General features: G+C 42.9%; 1 protein-coding gene across 4 annotated transcripts in view; it reads right to left on the bottom strand.

Moving 5' to 3' along the window:
• LOC123751070 (methyl farnesoate epoxidase) overlaps positions 1 to 22,154 on the bottom strand; it is a 330,011-nt gene that overhangs the window by 77,760 nt on the left and 230,097 nt on the right. For all 4 annotated transcript variants that reach the window (XM_069305551.1, XM_069305553.1, XM_069305552.1 and 1 more), the window contains 2 exons: positions 12,289 to 12,399; positions 11,206 to 11,320 (listed from right to left, as the gene is read on the bottom strand). In XM_069305551.1, coding sequence (XP_069161652.1) covers positions 11,206 to 11,320; positions 12,289 to 12,399 — 226 coding nt within the window. The remainder of the gene's footprint in view (positions 1 to 11,205; positions 11,321 to 12,288; positions 12,400 to 22,154) is intronic.

The following is a 22,154-nucleotide window of genomic DNA, read 5'->3' as shown; positions in this document are numbered from 1 at the left end:
CAGGCGATGAGTCACAATAACGTGGCTAAAGTAAGTTGACCAGACCACACACTAGAAGGTGAAGGGACGATGACGTTTCGGTCCGTCCTGGACCATTCTCAAGTCAAATGTGAGAATGGTCACAATCGACTTGAGGATGGTCCAGGATGGACCGAAACGTCGTCGTCCCTTCACCTTCTAGTGTGTGGTCTGGTCAAGTTATATATTGAATCCACATCGAAATCCCCTTTTACGTCACCTATCGCTGGGTTCATGTCTCCTAAATACTTTTAATACCCTAAAAGTATCAACAAAAGACAGAACACGAAACAAATGGTATAAACCGGATAAGTTTAGATGTAGGAAAGACTAGAGTAAATACTGGTTCGGTAACAGGGTTGTTGATTTGTGGAACCAATTATTACGTAACGTGGTGGAGGTGGGGTCCCTCGATTGTTTCAACCGTGGGTTGGATATGTATATGAGTGGGATTGGGTGTTTATAAATAGGAGCTGCCTCGTATTGGCCAATCGGCCTTCTGCAGTTACCTTGTTCTTATGAGACAACATTTCAAATTTTCCCTTAAATATATGCTACTCCCCCTCCTCGTCTAATATATCTATATGTGTGAAATAGTTTAAATCCATTTTTTGATATTCAGCTAATAGTTCTCTATTTTCTACATGCATCCACGTTTCGGTAAGTGCAATAATACACATTTTTTCTTTGCAGACAAGAGCATTTAAATCGTTTATTTTGTTTCTTAGACTTCTACTGCTAGTGTATTATACCCTAAGTGTATTGTTATTTTGAAGCCCTCATCTTTCCCTGACAATTTTGCCAATTTCTTTTCCCTGCAAACACATACTTTTATTACCTTCTTTCTCCATATCACTTCCCACACCACTATCTACTAACTGTTTAAAACCAAACAAAACCTTCCTATTAAAGGTTCCAACGAGTTCATAACAACAACAACTTCAGCCCTCGATCGATGCACCCCCATCCCGAGCATACATGTCATTTCTTCCATAGAAGTGTTCCCAATTATCTATGAGAGATATTGCATTTAATTTTTATACTTTTCCAGTCAACAATTGACACATCAAACCATGTTGTGAATCATTTATTAATTTATATTTTTCAAGATGAAGACGAATGGTATTTGAAGTTATCGATTCAAGTAACTTTCCCACAATTGACGTTAAGTAAATAGTTTGACACAAGTTACCTATTTCTTTTCATGAAAATTGGTATCACATTAGCAACCTTCCACGACTCTGGCAATCTACCTGCCTCTAATGATTTATTAAATATGGTAGACAGTGGCTCGCAAAGCTCCTCTTTGCATTCCTTAAGCACCCTGGCAAACACTTTCATCCGGCCCTGGGGATTTGTTTTGTTTGAGTTTCACTATTTGTTTAATAACATCCTCCCTGTTAACTGTTAAACTAGTCAACCTGTCCTCTTCCCCACCCACATAGATTTGTTCAGCTGAAGGCTTAATGTTCAGTTCTCCTTTAGTAAATGCCGAGATAAAAAAAATAAAATTGCCATATCATAACATATCTTCGTCATGATCAGTTATCTGACCTGTCCCAGTTTTAATGAACCTATTTCTTTTATGAAAATTGGTACTACATTAGCAACCTTCTACAACTCAGGCAATCTGGCAATATTTTACCATATCATAACATATCTTCGTCATTATCAGTTTTCTGACCTGTCCCAGTTTTTAATGGACCAATTCTTTCTCTAATCTTTGTTCGATATAACTGAAAAACCTTTTATGATTTGTCTTTACGTGCCCTGCTTTGCGAACTTCATAGTTTCTTTTTACCCTCCTTATCTCTTTTTTAACATTTATAACCAGCTGGACGAATTCTTGTTCTAAACTGACTTATCCACTCGTAATCCTTTTGTACCAAGCTCTCTTTCTACCTATAAGTTTCTTCAAATCCTTTGTTACCCATTTTGGGTCATTATTATTCGATATATTCAATTTGTATGGTATATCTACGATCCTGTGATTTGCATAGAATACTTTTAAATAAGTTATATATTGAATTCACATCGAAATCTCTTTTTACATTATCCATTGCTAGGTTCACGTTTCGCTCCAAGACCAACCCACCCCTCATGCCCAAGACTTTCCAATCTATTTCAACCAAAAAATTTCTTAGACCATTAAAATTAGCTTTTCAAAAATCTGGTACATTAACAGAATTTTCCCCCAACAAATCTATTCCATTCTATGCTAAATCTAATTTCTTTGTGATCACTGTTCCCTAGCTAACTCCCTATTTTTATTTCATTAATTTGTGTTTCCCTGTTAGTTAACATAAAGTCTAAAATATTTTTTCCCTGTGTTGGTTCCTTAATGTGTTGCTTAAGAAAGCAATTGCCAATTAATTCTAGAAAATCTTCTGCTTCATTATTCCTTGTTCTGTTATTCCAGTTTATTCCACTCAAATTAAAGTCACCCATCACACAAATACTGTTTGACCTAGATGCTCTAGATATTTTATTTTATAGATGCGTTGCTTCCATTTTGTCTAAGTTGTGTGGCCTGTATATAACTGCTATTATAAGATTTTTTATTTTTTTTTCGTTTAATTCTAGCCAGATAGTTTCTGTGTGTGGCTCAGTTTTGATTGCCTCTTTAAGACCACATTTCAAATTTTCTGCAACATATATAGCTACTCCATATATGTAGTCCAAGAATATATCAAGGAGACGAGAGAGATACCAAATAATATACACATGGAAAATACTGGAGGGACAGGTCCCAAATCTGCACAGTAAAATAACAACGTACTGGAGTGAACGACATGGAAGAAAATGCAGAATAGAACCAGTGAAGAGCAGGGGTGCCATGGGCACAATCAGAGAACACTGTATGAACATCAGAGGTCCACGGTTGTTCAACGTCCTACCTGTGAGCATCAGAAATATTACAGGAACAACCCTGGACATCTTCAAGAGGAAACTAGATTGTTTCCTTCAAGGAGTGCCGGACCAACTGGACTGTGGTGGGTATGTTGGCCTGTGGGCCGCTCCAAGCAACAGCCTGGTGGACCAAACTCTCACAAGTCAAGTCTGGCCTCGGGCCAGGCTTAGGGAGTAGAAGAACTCCCAGAACCCCATCAACCAGGTATCAACCAGGTATCTATCTGTGTGAAATGGTTTAAATCCATGACATAAATAAATATATATACAGTGGTACCTCGCATAACGATGGCCCCAAAAGACGAACATTTTGGGTAACGAACGGCTCGATCGGCGTCAAATCGTCCCGTATGGCGAACGCTGGTTTAAGTAACGTCAACACCACATGGTGGGGTCGCGATGCTTCTTGCACATTCTTGACGCCTCCGATGATGCACATAAATTATGTTGTTCTTGTTTAAAGATGCTGGGATATAAAGGGATGACTGCTGAGATGTTCCAAAGCATTGACGTTTTTGTAGGAAAAAAGAAATTAAATGTCTGATATACATCAAATGTCAAAAAGGTTTGTTCGGTGTTCGGCAGGTAGGCTGCTCCATTATAACAATCTTTCTTTGTTTCAAATGTGTTCCATTTGTTTTGTATTTGTCATTTACGTCTCAATAATGGAGAAGCCTACCTTACATATACACTCAACAAACCATTATGACATTTTCCTTTCTTCAAATGTGTTCAATACTTATTTTTCATTTGTCTTATAGCAAAAGGTTTGTTCGGTTGTCGGCAGGTAGGCTTCTCCATGTTTCTTACATACAAAAAACGTAAATAATAAAAAAAAAATAAGAATTTTGAAAACCAGTACAAATGTCAAAAAGGTTCGTTCAGTGGTCTACAGGTCGGCTGCTCCATGTTTCTTAAATAAAAAAAAATAAAAGAACTGTTGAAACAATTTGAAAAATGGACAAATGCCATAAAGGTTCGTTCAGTGTTTGTCGGGTAGGCTGCTCCATTATTGAGACGTAAGTGACAAATACAAAACAAATGGAACACAGTTGAAACAAAGAAAGATTGTCATAATGGAGCAGCCTACCCAACAAACACTGAACGAACCTTTTGCTATAACGAATATGAAAGACAAGGGCTGCTGGCTGGGTTAGTACTGCGTGAGCAACCATTTGTGGCACACGCGCCTCTGGCTCTCAACACCTGTCCGACACGGTGTTGAAAGACTGCGCTCAGTCGGTGCAATTCAGACCCTATTGTTTGAAGAACATAAGGGTCATAACATAGGTGAAGCTAGGCGCAATAAGGGCTTAACACAACAGTCGGATGCCAGTGATACAGCACCTATGAGGATGATACAGCGAGCGTATCCAGTTGTAGCTCTGAGCCCCACCCTTGCCATCTCCAATTTATATAGATGACTCGTTTTCTGCGTTTAGTGATGATGCATCTGATACAAGTAGCATAGATGAACAGGGTTAGTGGCTTCCATGGTGGTATTGTCCATAGATATTTTCAAGAATACCTGAATCTCTTCCTGACTGATGGACACTCTTTGAGGCTAGCTGAATCTCTTCCTGTGTGGGACCTTACAAAGCGATCTTTTCCAGACTACCTTACAAATCTCAAAAAAAAAAAAAAAAAAAAAAAATTGAGCTTTTCCAATAATCGTTTCAATACTACCTTATGCTTTACCAGCTTGGCTACATACCACCTACAAGTACTAAAGCCAAGGGTGCACGCGAGTGCGTTATTTGCAAGCACACAGAACGATGAAACAGGAAACGAAAATCTATCTGTAGCTGGTGCAAGGAGAGCAAAGTCGCGCTGTGTACCATGGACTACTTCGGTGACTCTAAAGTACTGAGTGTGTAATACAGTGTGTTACTGTGTAAATAGTATGTGAAACTGTACATATTGTAATTTTAGTGAATTTTTACCACGTCATATTGTGACAATAAACATTTATTGTGGACACATTACTGACACATGTATCACAGTTCCATGGAAAATTATGAACATTCTACTGTATACATATTGTAAAGGTTACAAATATGCATCATATACGATAAAATAAACAAATAAAACCGCATTGGAAATACATAGAAAAAATATTTGAAAATATATTTGTGGCAACACGCGGTGCTTGAATGGCGTGCGCGACCGTGTCTGGGAGCTTCACACACGGGCGACCAGGCCCTGATGACGTCACAGCGCACCTTGTCCACGCCCTCACAGCCAAAGTAAGTGGAATTTGGTAATTATTTTTACACAGACATGTTCAGGGAAGGTAATTTATCATTTTACAAAGAAAAATGATATTTTGGGGAACATTTGATGTCATGCACACTGGGGGAATTTCACAATAAACACAGTGCATCACACTGGTTACATGGGGGACACTCGTTTTGTATGACATCCGTTTCACATGACGAACATGGAACAGATTAAATTCGTTACTCGAGGTACCACTGTAGTTTAAATCCAAATGATATTCAGCTAATAGTTCTCTATATTTCTACTGTGATGGTAAAAATAGGTGTTAATGCAGTCTTCTCTAGGCAGATGGAATGCCTGTCACAAAATTAAAAATAAAAGTAAAAAAAAAGTTAAACTGCAAGTTGTCTTCACTGTGATGTTAACTGTAGGAGAAAACATACAGAACAAAAATGTAAAAATATTTTAATAGAAATCTTATTTTAAATAAATTACAAAATAAAAATGTTATTAAACTAGGCTTTATACAGAGTGCAAATTAAACAAGATAAACAGACAATTAAATTTACGTTACGTTAATACTAGAAAACATGATGCAGGAATAGTGTGAGCTAGGCTGACTAAATCCGTTGCCACACTAAAATGTGTTAACTGGTCTATTCAGGTAAGCACGCAGGAGTAATCTAACTCGTAATGGGCTAGGCAGCCCTATATATACACAATGACGACTGGGCAGAGGGCACTGGTGACTTCTTTAACTATTAACCGGCTGTTAAACTGCTTGTTTCGGGTGGCGTGAGCTCCCGGGGTGTCGCCAGGTGCGAGGTGGGGTGACGGGCAGTGGAGAAGGGGGAAGACTGGTAGTACTGTCTAGACGTCTGGAAGTAGTAGTTGTTGCTGCAGTACTTTAATATATAGATGTGGTAATGGGTAGAATAGGTGGTAATGGAGCAGGCCGAATCTCTTCCTAGAGATTTTACCGTGACACTACATTCATCCATGTTTTGGTAAGTGCAATAATATCATTTTTTTCTGTGCAGACAAGAGCGTTTAAATAGTTTGTTTTGTTTCTTAGACTTCTACTGTTTGTCTAATACACCTTAAGTGTATTGTTATTTTGAGGCCCTTTTCTATCCCTGATAATTTTGCCAATTTGTTTCACCCACAAACACATGCTTTTATTACCTCCTTTGTCCATATCAATTCCCATACCAATATCTACTAACAGTTTATACCCAAACAAACCCCCTTCAACCACAGGTACCAACAAGTTGGCAACAACAACAACCCCAGCCATCGATAGATGCACCCCATTCTGAGCATACATGTCATTTTTTCCATAGAAGTGTTCCCAGTTATCTATGAATGATGCTGCATTTGATTTGAAATATTTGTACAGTCGGCAACTGACACCAAGTGCTCTTGACAACCATTCATTTCCAACTCCCTTTTAGGGAAGAATGCCACATATGATCAGGATTCCTCCCTTGCTCTAAACCAATTATATGGTTGTCTTAAACCTCTGTATCGGTGTTTCACTCCTAACTCGTCCACCATCATTTCCACCAGTACTGAGACAAATAATGGGTTTGTTCCCATTTCCAGCCATAATATCATTCATGTTATCATTCATTTAACAATATCACCAATTCCAGCTCCCAGATAGCAAACCCTTAACCTGTTCCCTCTATCTCTGGCACAAAAAGTTCTGTCCAAATACGTCACCTGTGAATCTTCCCCAACCAAAATTCGCATAGGTACTTCCCTTACTTTCTGAGCACCTTGAGGTACCTGCGCTCCGCCGCTCCTCGCTGGTTTCCATTCCGAGTGAACTGCAGGCCAGTAGGCATACTACTGTATTTTATCAAACAACTATTAGGGTAATAGATCTTGTAATAATTTTGCAAAAATAGTGCCATTTACTATTTTTAAAAAATTATTACAGGATTTACCGATTGGTGCATTCGGAAGACAAACCAAATTATTACAGTACTTTTGATAATTGAGCACCTGCTAAATCCAGATTCCAGGCAGGAAATGAAGGACGATCTTTGGAATCATTACTTAAGTAGATAGGAAAGCTCGTTTATCAAAATACATTAACATCATACATATTTATCAAAAAAGAGAAAATATCTCGGAATCTCCGAAACTCGGAAAAAGTCAAAATGGCTGACAGTATTCCACCAGCAGATGAAACTGGAAATAGGAGGACACTTAAGGTCTACAAAATCACCTAACGCAACTGATTGACAAATGTCAAAAGTTGGCTAAACAAACATCTCCTGATTTAATAATTCTGAATAACAGAGTAAAAGCAGCTGTTGATAAGTACTGTATGAAGAAATCAAACGCCATGCAGAGATTTATTTAACAGAAATGGCTACTATAGATTTAACCCAAAGGGAACTTCAGGAAATCATTGCTGAAATGACAATGTATGAAGATAAAATCCAAGATCAACTTGATCCTTTAATCAAACAAATATCTTAAGCAGGAACCCAATCCAATATGAGCTCATCCGCTCAGCAGGGCAATGCAACTATCCCACATATAGCAGCAGAGCTCCCAAAGGTACATTTACCATATTTTGAGGGCAAGGATGCAGACGATTGGGATACCTTCTGGAGAGCCTTTGATTCTATAATAAACTCCAAGGCTTCTCTCAAAAAGCCTACAAAGTTAATCATTCAAAGGAAACTTCCTAATGAGGTCATAGACAGCCAATGCATCCATTATAACACCAACATCTTATCACAGTGCCAAATCTTTGATGGACTTCGAGCTTACATACAAAGATTACGAAGCCGAGGAAAACTTAGAACACAAGAAAAAATCACCAGAGGTGAATCTTCGGACAAAAATAAAAATGTCCTAACTGGCAGTCAAAAATCAAGGCAACAAAACTCCTCTTCTGCAAAGTGGAAACAGAGTAATGTTGGCTCATATGCTATATCACCCACAGTTAAAGGAACTGTAGGAAATCAAGCTCCCAAGACAGATAAGACAAAAGGAGCTGCAAGTGCCTCAAGATATTTATTCTGTCAGGAAGCACAAACCATTTATCAATGCACAGTTTATTAAGACTGTGCCAGTCGAATCAGTCGACTGAAATCGCTGAACAGTTGCATCCGTTGTCTACGGAAGCACGATACAAGTGAATGTAACACTCAATTGCAGAACTGCCAATATTCTCATAAAAGTGTACATCACATAGCACTCTGTGGTGATATCAACACTCAATCCAGATCATAGACATCCAATAATCAACCTGCATCTCAGGGAAAGCCAAAGATAATAATACCTCAACAGCTGTACAATTCTGTACAGTAATGAGTATTGTCAATGCCTTAGAAACAGAGACTGTTACCACAGCCATATTACCTACTGCACAGCTAGAACTATGCAATCAAGGAATTTGTATTCAAACTAGAGGCTTTTTTGATCAAGGGTCACAGAAAACCTTTACCAGTAAAAAGATGGCAGAAGATTTACAACTTAAATCTTCAAAGCAAGTATCTACATGCATATCAGTTTTTTTTTTACCAATTCAGGTCTTAGAACCTTTCCGGTAGTACAACTCAATGTCTGTCTAGGTACATCCCAAAGGACAGTCGAAGCCATAGTAGTTGATAAAATTCCTACTGAAATAGAAGTGACTGGTCTGGCAGCCACTACTAAATTCCTAAAAGAAAAAGGAATCCAATTGGCAGATCCTCTGCTCGATTCTGACTACATAGGGGATATCGGAATCCTGATTGGAGCTGACTACTATCATCGATTCATTCTGGGATCAGAGGAATCTATGGGTATGAATTTACTCAAATCAGCAGGAGGCATATTCATGACAGGACCTATACTAGATCTTGAACCTTCAACTCCTGAAAAATCACATCATATAGAAACTGTAATCGTGGCTTGACTAGGCAAAGAACAGTCACCACTTAATATCCCCCACATGATTGATGATGGATTGGAATCTGTACATCAATTGTGGGAACTTGATGCCATAGGAATAATTCCTGAACAACCAAGTCCTGATGATGTCTGTGCATACAATCAGTACTTAGAAACTGTACAGTACCATGATGGACAGTACTGGGTAAGGCTACCTTGGAAAATCAACCATAAAACCTTACCTACCAATTATCACATGGCTTACAGTCAATTTACATATCAATTAGCAAAGCTAAGAAAAAGGCCTGAGTATTTAAAACTCTATCATGAGATTATTGTTCAACAATTAAAGAATAAATTCATCGAAGTCGTGAAACACGACAATAAGCAAACAGGCCATTTTTTACCTCACATGGCTGTAATGAGAGAATAAAAAACGACTCCTTTACTGATAGTTTTTAATTGTAGCTCTAAATCTGGACCCAAAAGGAACCAGTCTGAATGATTGTTTGCAAACAGGTCCAAGTCTAACTCAGAAATTTGTATGACATACTGCTGAAGTTTAGACTTAACAAATATGCGTTTTCAGCTGATATTAGTAAGGCCTTTCTAAGAATTGGCATACAGGAAGAAGATAGGGACTTCACTAAGTTTCTATGGGTAGAGAACCCACAAGATATCAATAGTCCTATTGTGACTTACAGATTCTCCTCAGTTCTCTTCGGCACGACGTTAAGTCCATTTTTGCTGCAAGCAACTCTAGATACTCATCTGAAGAAATCATCAAGTCCCTATAAGGCTGAAATCAGTCAAAATCTATATGTAGATAATTTTCAAGGGACAGTTAACAGTACTACTGAACTGTTATAATTATATCAAGAGACCAACAAGGAGCTGCAAGGGGCCAACAGGCCACTACAATCATGGGCCTCTAATAATGCAATCATGGCCTGTTACTGTCCAGGCCATGTTACTGTTACTTGTGACCTGTTACTGTGACATGGCCTGTTACTGTCCAGGCCATGTTACTGTTACTTGTGGCCTGTTACTGTCCAGGCCATGTTACTGTTACTTGTGGCCTGTTACTGTCCAACTTTAATTCTTCCTCTAGAAGTTGACCAGTAACTCCTCTACACTGCCTGTGGAGTACTGCTAAGTGTAATGTCCCTCCTGGAGGCTTAAACCTCCCATATATGGGACCGACATGCGACACTCCCCGTTACTCTGTCTTCTAGGTGCCTAGTGACGGCAAGCGACGTTTCCCGCCTAGTACCTCTGATGCTGACGTCACACTACGTCTCGCCATTGGCGCTCTCTGATTGGTCAGACTTGACACCCCCCCCCCCCTTCACCGCATCCGAGCAATTATATTCCTTAAAACCAGGAGACACAGTGTCACCGCAACTGGAGTATCTGGAGGAAATTCGCCGCCTTCTCCCTGAGTCGAACTACAATATATGCTGCAGAGCTCACACTTACCTTCTCAACAACGGCCCTAAAACTTATATATTTCAAATCTTCAGCTTCTCGCCGTCCTCTAAATATTATTAAACAAAAGAAGGTGGTTTTTTGGCTATGTACATAAGGAATATGACTTAATGGTCGGGCGAAGAGCGTATTCAGACGGTCTATGTATCATGTGTCAGGTGTTGAGGGTGTAGAGAACAGTAGAGAGGTGTCAGGTGTTGAGGGTGTAGAGAACAGTAGAGAGGTGTCAGGTGTTGAGGGTGTAGAGAACAGTAGAGAGGTGTCAGGTGTTGAGGGTGTAGAGAACAGTAGTGAGGTGTCAGGTGTTGAGGGTGTAGAGAACAGTAGTGAGGTGTCAGGTGTTGAGGGTGTAGAGAACAGTAGTGAGGTGTCAGGTGTTGAGGGTGTAGAGAACAGTAGTGAGGTGTCAGGTGTTGAGGGTGTAGAGAACAGTAGTGAGGTGTCAGGTGTTGAGGGTGTAGAGAACAGTAGTGAGGTGTCAGGTGTTGAGGGTGTAGAGAACAGTAGTGAGGTGTCAGGTGTTGAGGGTGTAGAGAACAGTAGTGAGGTGTCAGGTGTTGAGGGTGTAGAAAACAGTAGTGAGGTGTCAGGTGTTGAGGGTGTAGAGAACAGTAGTGAGGTGTCAGGTGTTGAGTGTGATGAGTGAAGAACAACATATAAACACACACTTACCTGTAAAGGTGTTGTGACTGTTGTGACAGGTGTTGTTGATCTCATTGATGTAAATGTCCATGAAGTCTCTGGGGGAGTGAGGGTCCAGCGTCTCTCGGTGCTCCTGCACGCTTCTCTGTATTACAGTCAAACAGCCAGCTTTTTGTACATTTACATAATATCATTGTTCAATTCATTGTTCACATATCTGATCAATATATTTTTCACAATTAGGTCGTTTGAATGAAAAACCTAATTTCGATAATAAATAATTTAGTTGAAAACTTTATCTCTATATGAAAGTCTCTTAACTTAGTATATATAACGCTAATCATGAAAATATTTACAGTAATTTACTTTGCAATTTACACCAACGTAAATATTCCCAATAATCCTTAATTATATGTAACACAGTCAAGCTAGGTAATTAATAACTCATCCAATAGATTTAATATTTCTAAAGTTATTTAAAATATACAAAATCGCTCTGGCTATTATATTAGGTAAAGCGAAGTTTTCCCACTCAGTCTAGTAGTCGTGCTCTGATCCTTAAGTGTGACAAAAGTGTATCATCCACAGATCTGGTTTATGAAGACAATAACGCCATCTATAATTGACTACGCAGTTGTATGACATTTTCACCGGCTGGGTACAAATGACAAGCGGAGAAGTGCATGAGTTTGTCCTGGCCAATCACCAAATTGATAAGTACTTGCTGTAACAACCTAATTTGCCGTGACTAATCTAGCGCTCCGTGGATCAGCTCCATTTTGTTTCAAGTCCAGAACTTTCTGAATTAATGTTCTTTACTCGTTGCATTAAAACTCATGAAAGTCATATATTATTTTATATTTACACAATGCAAATACTTTTAGTTATTCGAAATAAGGAGTTTAAAGGATGCTTTAGGAAACTATTTGCGGCCTTGGTGATGGTTATTGGCGGAGCTGAGACATATAGTGTTGAGACCACTTACACGAGCCCTCAGTCACAACTACTGGTCCTCAGTCTGCGTGTTAGCATCAGTCTTGTTCTCATGTTATGGCCCATAACTCCATAACTAACATATGTTAATACACCCATACATATAATGAGGGCACTGACCTTGATGAAGTCCCGGACGGAGAACATCACGTCCATTACCACATGGAAGGTGGAGGACTTGGGCAGCAGGTGGCGTAGGGCAGGGAACACGCTCACCACTCCTCCAGTGGCCTGGTCACCAGCGCTGGCATTAGTACGTCTCTCACCCCTCCACCCTAGCTCCTTACTTCACCCCTCCACCCTAGCTCCTTACCTCACCCCTCCACCCTAGCTCCTTACCCCCCCCACCACCCTAGCTCCTTACTTCACCCCCTTCACCCTAGCTCCTTACCTCACCCCTCCACCCTAGCTCCTTACCTCACCCCTCCACCCTAGCTCCTTACCCCCCCCACCACCCTAGCTCCTTACTTCACCCCCTTCACCCTAGCTCCTTACCTCACCCCTCCACCCTAGCTCCTTACCTCACCCCTCCACCCTAGCTCCTTACCTCACCCCTCCACCCTAGCTCCTTACCTCACCCCTCCACCCTAGCTCCTTACCCCCCCACCACCCTAGCTCCTTACCTCACCCCTCCATCCTAGCTCCTTACCTCACCCCTCCACCCTAGCTCCTTACCTTACCCCTCCACCCTAGCTCCTTACCTCACCCCTCCACCCTAGCTCCTTACCCCCCCATCACAAAAGCTCCTTACCTCACCCCTCCACCCTAGCTCCTTACCTCACCCCTCCACCCTAGCTCCTTACCTCACCCCTCCATCCTAGCTCCTTACTTCACCCCTCTACCCTAGCTCCTTACCTCACCCCTCCACCCTAGCTCCTTACCTCACCCCTCCACCCTAGCTCCTTACCTCACCCCTCCACCCTAGCTCTTTACCTCACCCCTGTACCCTAGCTCCTTACCTCACCCCTCCACCCTAGCTCCTTACCCCCCCCACCACCCTAGCTCCTTACCTCACCCCTCCACCCTAGCTCCTTACCTCACCCCTCCACCCTAGCTCCTTACCTCACCCCTCCACCCTAGCTCCTTACCTCACCCCTCCACCCAAGCTCCTTACCTCACCCCTCCACCCTATCTCCTTACTTCACCCCTCCACCCTAGCTCCTTACCTCACCCCTCCACCCTAGCTCCTTACCTCACCCCTCCACCCTAGCTCCTTACTTCACCCCTCCACCCTAGCTCCTTACCTCACCCCTCCACCCTAGCCCTTACCTCACCCCTCCACCCTAGCTCCTTACCTCACCCCTCCACCCTAGCCCCTTACCTCACCCCTCCACCCTAGCTCCTTACCTCACCCCTCCACCCTAGCTCCTTACCTCACCCCTCCACCCTTGCTCCTTACCTCACCCCTCCACCCCAGCTCCTTACCTCACCCCCTCCACCCTAGCTCCTTACCTCACCCCTCCACCCTAGCTCCTTACCTCACCCCCTCCACCTTAGCTCCTTACCTCACCCCTCCACCCTAGCTCCTTACCTCACCCCCTCCACCCTAGCTCCTTACCTCACCCCTCCACCCTAGTTCCTTACCTCACCCCCTCCACCCTAGCTCTTACCTCACCCCTCCACCCTAGCTCCTTACCTCACCCCCTCCACCCTAGCTCCTTACCTCACCCCTCCACCCTAGCTCCTTACCTCACCCCTTCCACCCTAGCTCTTACCTCACCCCTCCACCCTAGCTCCTTACCTCACCCCATCCACCCTAGCTTTTACCTCACTCCTCCACCCTAGCTCCTTACCTCACCCCCTCCACCCTAGCTCTTACCTCACCCCTCCACCCTAGCTCCTTACCTCACCCCCTCCACCCTAGCTTTTACCTCACCCCTCCACCCTAGCTCCTTATCTCACCCCCTCCACCCTAGCTCTTACCTCACCCCTCCACCCTAGCTCCTTACCTCACCCCCTCCACCCTAGCTCTTACCTCACCCCTCCACCCTAGCTTTTACCTCACCCCTCCACCCTAGCTCCTTACCTCAACCCCTCCACCCTAGCTCCTTACCTCACCCCTCCACCCTAGCCCTCACCTCACCCCTCCACCCTAGCTCTTACCTCACCCCTCCACCCTAGCTCCTTACCTCAACCCTTCCACCCAGCTCCTTACCTCACCCCTCCACCCTAGCTCTTACCTCACCCCTCCACCCTAGCTCCTTACCTCACCCCCTCCACCCTAGCTCCTTACCTCACCCCCTCCACCCTAGCTCCTTACCTCACCCCTCCACCCTAGCTTTTACCTCACCCCTCCACCCTAGCTCCTTACCTCACTCCCTCCACCCTAGCTCCTTATCTCACCCTTCCACCCTAGCCCATACCTCACCCCTCCACCCCATCCCCTTACCGACGATATACACAGCTCTGTACACCACCATGTATATATAGCCTCATTCACTGGTGTATGTGTCCACCTTGTATTTTCCCTTTCCAGGCTTTTACCCAGTCTACAATGTGGACTTGGCTGTGTTACGGGTTTGTAACAGGGCGCAAACAAGCGCCCTGTTACAAACCCGTTATTTCCAGTTGAAGGAATAACGGCCTCATAACTTTCTATAGAATTAATAAAGGTGATTAGCAAGTAAGATGAAATAAAGATGCTAGGCGTTGCTTTATTGTGTCTAGAATTATTATTATATTATTATATATGTGTTGTAGGATAGAGCATTCATGTATTCTTAGTGTAGATGTGTTGTATGGATTTATACATATAAAGACACGTTGTAGCGTAGCCGGTGAAGAAAGAGGGTATTGTAAGTGGTTGTGAGCGCCGGTGACCTGAGTAGGGGATTAGCGAGTACCAACCTTGTAAATGGAGTGAGGTAAATGAAATGTACAAGGATATGCTTGCAAATTGCTTGACCCAGAGATGTGTTAACGGGAATCTGGATTCGTATAGAAATAGTATGAATGTAAGCCAAGTATGTTTTAGCTTCCTAAAGTAAGATCGGAATTAGTGGGATTATTATCATGAGTGCAATTCTACATTCGATTAATTGTGTGTGTGCAGTGTTGTTGACGTTTGAGGGTGGTGTGTTGGCCTTAGGTTGGAATGTTGCAGTGAAGGTGAACCATAAGCAGCTGTGCTGGTGTACTTGATTCTAAAGCAACTAAAGAGGTTGGTGCACTTCCGTAACCCTGGTGCCAAATCTCCTCCCACCCCTGCTATGCTAACGAGTGAACAACGTGCTATTGGCTGTTAAATGTACGTGATGCTGCATGATAATCTACAGCTCTCTACCCAGCGAGCAGTTTCATCGACAGACATGCTTTCTTGTCACCACTGCGATGGAATCATGGCAACCACCCTTGTCTCAGGTGAGTCGCCGCTGCTGCCAGATGTGCATTCAGCAGCTCAGACTGTTCCTGATTCACCTGCTGCTGGTACACAAGGCTCTCTCTAGGCAGGAGAGAGCAAAGAAGACAATGGGGCAGTATTGCAAGAGGTAGTGAGCAAGAGGGGAAAAAAGCGACTACAGCGGGAAAGAACTCGACTAACCAGCGTGATTTTCCCGCATGGCACTGGTCTTGCTGACAGATTTCAGTGGTTTTCTGCAGCCTCAAAAGCCCATCACACTAAACGCATAAAGTTAATCAGAGATGAAGACAATCACGTCTTTCTCACGAATAATGATGCATTTGTTAACGACTTGTTAACAAAGGAATATGCTAGGATAAAGATGATGCGAGCACCATGTGATGATTCAGTAAAGGTGAAAATCGTCTTCTTTGGTGATAACAAGTGCATTGACCCAGAGTGTTTCCGGTCTGACAATGTGGCAAACCCACACCACACTAAGAATGACCTCATCGTCGCAAGCTGGACAGCATCAACGGAGATTCTCAAGCGATTCACCGTGCCCCTAGCGCTGGGTAGAACTTACAGAGTGGCTCACTATATGCGTCCACGCCGGAGGTGCTACAAATGTCAGCGTTGGGGCCACACTGCAGTGCGCTGCACCTCCAGGACCCACCGATGTGCAGTGTGTGCTGGTGATCATGAGTCTAAGAAGTGCTTTGACCTCTACAACGATGGGCACAGGGTGGCAACTAAATGCGTTGTCATACTCCTGGTGTGATGGCAACTCACCAGAGCTGCCCAGCTGCTACTAGGCTGCCTCCTACAAGCAGTATCCCGCTCTACAAGGCGCCACGTCATGATGATGGCGTGTCACCATCGGTGGAAAGTTGTCCTGTGCCATCAACAACGGTGGGCCACAGCTGGCACTCTGACTCCCCGCTTGCCCTTGGGTCACTCTGGACAACGAAACAGCGGCGAGTGTCTCTATCCATTCATCTGGGCACCGGGTGCCACAGTACACAGTTGCCAGGTGTGGCTCGCCCCGGCCGGAGGGGTGGTAGGTATCCACCCCCCCTCTGGAGGTGGGGCCGCCACCAGCTCGGCTTCCCCTCCCCATCCACAGTCAACCTCCCAGGGTGGGGAGGTGGCTGTGAAAGCACGGGCATTTAAAAGCTCTGTGGAGCGGTCATGTAAGGGACCGACCAAACAAAGCCAAAGCAGCCTTAGGAAAATTGAGGAGATTTCGAAGCCTCAGTACTAACATTCAGATCCACCTATATCAGGCTCTAGTTCGGCCGCATCTAGAGTATCCCCCTGTGCGGTGTTATGATCTCAGCCTACAGGAGAAACGAGTCTCTTTCCTTGAGAGTTATTCAGCAAGCCTGACCTAACTAGAAGGTCTAGCAAATATTGAGGTGATAACCCATATGTAAAATAGTTGCTTGGATATGATGAACAATTTAAGATTATGGGCAGTGAAGAAGAAAACAGATAAATGTCTGGCAAGGAGATGTGGACATTTTGCTGGAGGCGTGAGGCTCGTTTCTGGAGGGCTTTGACCTCACTTGAGGCCAGACATCGCAGGGGGAAAGCCGCGCTCCGTTGAGCTCCCGTCAGAAGGGAACCCCTAGTGATATATCTCGAAGAGAAGAGAAGTGTGCAGACGTACCAGCTGTGGAATCGAGCTGGGGATGTGTGGTCTCAAGTCCTGGTCGACGAGGAGAGTATTAAACCGCCCAGAGGCATTATCGTGGGCCGTGGCAGTGCCCTGACCAAGCTTCGTCAGAGGGAGGAGCGCCCTCGACTAGACAATCTGTGGTAAGCACGATATAAGCCAGTTCATAGTGATTGCTTGTAGTTGGTCGTGTGCCCAGCGACAGTAGCAATGTTTATTGATAAGTTAGACATGTTTTGGTGAGGCAGAAAGCCTAAAATAAGAGAGTGGAGAGGGAGGAACACGGAGTCCGTCCCCTCTGAGCGCTGGCAGGTGACTGAAAGCTCCTGACGGCGGAGGCCCCTCCCGGAGTGAGTGAGGCCCACCAGGCGATGTGGAGCATGGACCCGCCCAACGGGGGAGTCCACTCTCACTGTATATAGAGGACAGATAGAGGTTTGAGGCAAACATATTGTGCGATTATTTTTGTTTATGTGTTAAAGGGGAAACATTTTATTGGAGGGTCGATGGGTTGCAGGTTTGTCTTTGGGGAAGAAGTTGCTGAGAACTTCGAAGCCAGCACAGAAGGAGTAGTTGATGAGACTCCAAGGTAGTGGAACAGAGGACCTCGAGCTGTGAGGAGAAGCAGTGAAGAGGAGTGTCACGTGCTTCTGTAGAGGTGGTGAAGCACCATAGTTGCTCGAGGGAACTTCATGGTGTAGCAGCCAAGACAGCTGTGGAGGACCCTAGCAGAAGGGTGAAGCACCGTAGTTGCTCAAGGAAACTTCATGATAGCAGCCTGGAGGAGCTGCAGAGGATCCTGGTAGTGAAGCCCGGAAGAACCTGAAGATATTGTTACCTATCGTTCGTTACGGCTCGTGACCCTACAGCAGCCAAGCTTTAATTACGTCTAGGGATACGAGAAAACTGCTGTTCTCAAGAGCGGATCACCAGTATAACCCCTTAATAAGTAATGAGCACATAAATAAATACCTTCCTTTAGGACTGAAGAATAGATACAAAATATTATATTGATATATATTCAAGACATTATAATATAAAAACACAGATGGTCAAGTAACTTATACAACAAACGAAAATATTGTCATATCACTTAATATAACAAAATAAAATATGGCACAACATGAATGTACAGACTTATCTCCCACATGTTACTCCTTCGAGTCCTGTTCAGCTACTGAACTCACGCTCTGTCGCCACCCACATTCTCACCTCCCGTCTGCCTCATCCCAGGATGAGGGATGGAAACTAAGGACTTTTTAATATTTAAAACTAATTGAACAACCACTTGTTCTCAAAACACATAAGAATGCAAATTACAGATAATAGTTACTTACAAAATATATAAGTATAATGCCACCTGTTTAATTACAGAACATAAACAATTATATATACTAAATAAAAGTGACATCTGGAACTCCCAAACTGAACAGGTCCAGCTTTCCCGTATCTAGCAGGTACTAGACGTGTGCAACGCAACCGCGCTCCTGTCTCCACTGGCGCTGCCACACCACACGATAATTACCAAAACACAATGTGTGTACATATACAGGCAATGATATAATGGAAACAAAACAAGTTATTTTAAATTTATATACGTATTCTGCTAGGAGTACGTAACACTTCCACCTCCAAGAAAAAAAATGCAATAGATTGAAGATCAATGGCATTTTTTCAAAGTAAAAATGTATGACACTTGAGATTTATGGTATTGATTACACCAAACATGTAAAAGTAATAAGAATACATCTCTGGACAAAATGAAAACACTCCAAATATAGTCTTACAGGAAACTCAGAAAGTTCAGTCTTATGACTATGTTCTACATATGTGTCACTGGAGTATGCAAATTTATCTCTCCAAGGTACTATCTCATTTATTTCACTTTGTTTCAGATCATATTTCACACTCCTATCTACAACAGTATCATTAGTAGCATGAATAGAATTGTCAATAAAGGTAGCTGCTTTCACACAGTTATCATGGCAATTTAGCTTTTCATATGTTTCTACTATTTCTCCAAGATCAGTTCCGTATTTCCATGTGATCCCTTTTCCACATGGTGAAGTTTTCCAAGACAGACTCCATTTTCCATTACTCCCCTTTTCTGGAGCTGAACTGCTTAATTGAAGCTGACTGGATGTTAAGTAGATTTGGGACTTCTCCTGGGTATGCTCTGACACAGACATCTGCTCTTCATCACTCTTGATCCTCTGTGGAACACATACTCTCGCCCAATGGATACTAAAATTAGAGAAATTAGCATTAAACCTCACAATTATGTATAAAACTTTCCCATTCATAGAACCTTCCGAAACACAAGACACCGACTTAGCAAACCTTTGACCTTCAAACCAAGAAATACAACCCCAGATAAGTGCAAAGACTACCTGATCGAACTGACTCAGATGATCCATAAGGAACACAGAAATCAATTGCCTCATAACTCTGTCATAACGATCAGTGAAAGAAAACAGGCATATGCCTAGGCACCATATCTCACTCATAACTCCGAAGACAAGTTCACACCCCCTGATGGTGAACTTGAACACAACACACACTTTCATCAACCGTCTAGTCTTCCAAAAGACTAAATAAAACATGCCGAAAACTTTACAATCCTCACCATCACTTCCCAAGTGATTTACGTCTGATGACAACCAATCAACCAAGAGGTTTAAGGGTCTTAACATCTTGAAGATGAACAGCAGATTACCTGGGAAACACCCAAGGATAATCTGTAACCCTTCACAATGATTAACACTAGGTAGGATAACCTTATTCCCCAACTTGAAATACACACCTGGAGCCTCAAACATCTGCTCCCCAGTATGATTTAATCCTTCACCCCACAATATGATTCTGAAAATCAACACCACACTTTTGTGGAACATACACTTTTATCACTCGTGCATTAAAATTAATTGGATCTGAATATAGAGACACTGCTCTAGTATAACTCACCACTTCCTCAGAACTGGATGCACAACCTACTTGAGTAAACTCTCTCTGCTCAACCACAAGGCTTGACAAAGATGTCCCACAGTCCATTACTTCACAAGAAAATGGCTCCTGCAGAATAAAAGTAGATTTCAACATCCTACACACACTCTGACTCAATGTACACAATGAGAAATACTTACTCCACATAGAATAAGAATCACAACTCCGCAACTTAGATCCAAATGATAATTTACCACTCTTAATGATTTTACCAAAATTTCCTCCCATGACTTCTGGAGCTGCTTGGAGTACTGTTCTGCCCACAATCAATAATATCACTACCAAGCTGGGTCACATCCTCACAGACAACTGAAGAGGGAGGCTCAATGGGTCTCCATCTACTCAACAGAAGCTGATCCTCTGGCTGCTTTCCCACACTCTCCAAAACTGGATCTACAGTACAGACTGTCTCCTTGCTTCTCTCTGAAATCTTAGGGTCAGTTCTACTCAATGCACATAAATGAAGGGAATCTGAAGCGAGCGGGCAAGTAACAGGTAGTTTTGACCCTCCTCCCCTATACTATCACCTTGACTAGGGTGAGGCGGGGCCTCTACAACAGACTTACTCTCGACAACTGATTCTAAACTTGGAGTGAGCGGGAATACTTCTGCCAACCCGACATCTTGTCCTAAACCATTCACTTGGCTGGAATACAGAGTCGTGGCTTTTAAGTTTCTCTCAACTCCTGGCACAACGTTCGTAGTGAGCGGGCAAGACAATGGTACATGGACATCCTTTCCCAATTTATTGGAATAAAGCAGAGTCATAGTATCAGGCTTACTCTCAACAACTAAATCGGCCACACAGGAATCTGGAACAACCACATCCCACTTCTCCACTGAAGGGGTACTGGTTACTGGAACAAATGCTTGAGTAACAACATCAGAACTGACAACTGGATTTATATTAGTACTGACATCAGCACAGGTAGAATGGACAAAACCATCTTCTACAACAGGTTCATTCATAGAAATAACTTCAGCACAGGCAGAATAAACATGGTCTGCAACGGGCTGTTTACACAAACGGGGATCAATGTCACCCACAACATGATTTATGGCCACATCATTACCCAATATAACATCCACACCTGGGATGGGCAACTGTGTACTAACACCCACAGTGCATAAACTTGGTGTAATGGTGGATCTGAAATTAATGTCTATTAGAGGTACAGTTTTACATCCTGCAACACTCTGAAGAACAACAAACTTTCCAGTATCTCTCTTTTCAACATCAGAAAGAATACTGGATGAAATTATGGTTTGGGAAGCACCTGTATCACGAAGAATAATCACTGGCTTCCACTTCCCATTAATACACAAAACTTCACCTGAAGACATATATGGTGAATACTGTTTCACCCAATTGGGGTTTACAGTTACATGTTTATTAGTAAGTTTATTTTGCACACCTCTGCAATAAATGAGACCAGTTGGTCGTAACTCAGGGTGCAATATAAAACAGGAATTAATTCCATGGCCTTTTCTCTTACAGTGGGAACAGGACCTTACAGTGGATACACTGGTAGAACCAACTGTAGGTTTAGAAATAACCTTATTATTATTTGACATTCCTGACAATGAAGTAGCAGGAGTAGGTTTTGTAAGAGAAGAGCTCATGGGAGTAACTGGAGTACTAGGACGGGATGGATTCTGATAAGGAGTTCGGTGAGCATTATAATTTACTCTACGACTAGACTTAGGTGAAGTGGTCGTAAACTGGGCCTTAGTCAACAACTCATGCTCATCTGCGAGCTTTGATAGCTCATAAATGTCTGTTACATTCTTTTGTTCTGCCATAAAAGTAGACAACTGGTCTGGGAGACATGACAATACTTCTTCCATTATAAGAAGATTCTTTAGAGCATCAAAGTCAGTGACTGAAAGTGACTTTAACCATCTGTTGCAAAAATTCGTCTTCTGACGAGTAAAATCTGCTATTGTCTGATCACTTGTCCTCCT

Source organism: Procambarus clarkii, chromosome 55 (assembly GCF_040958095.1).
Source record: "Procambarus clarkii isolate CNS0578487 chromosome 55, FALCON_Pclarkii_2.0, whole genome shotgun sequence".
NCBI classification, from domain to species: Eukaryota; Metazoa; Arthropoda; class Malacostraca; order Decapoda; family Cambaridae; genus Procambarus; species Procambarus clarkii.
Note: the sequence above shows the minus strand (reverse complement) of the source record. Positions and strands in the feature narration are given on the sequence as shown.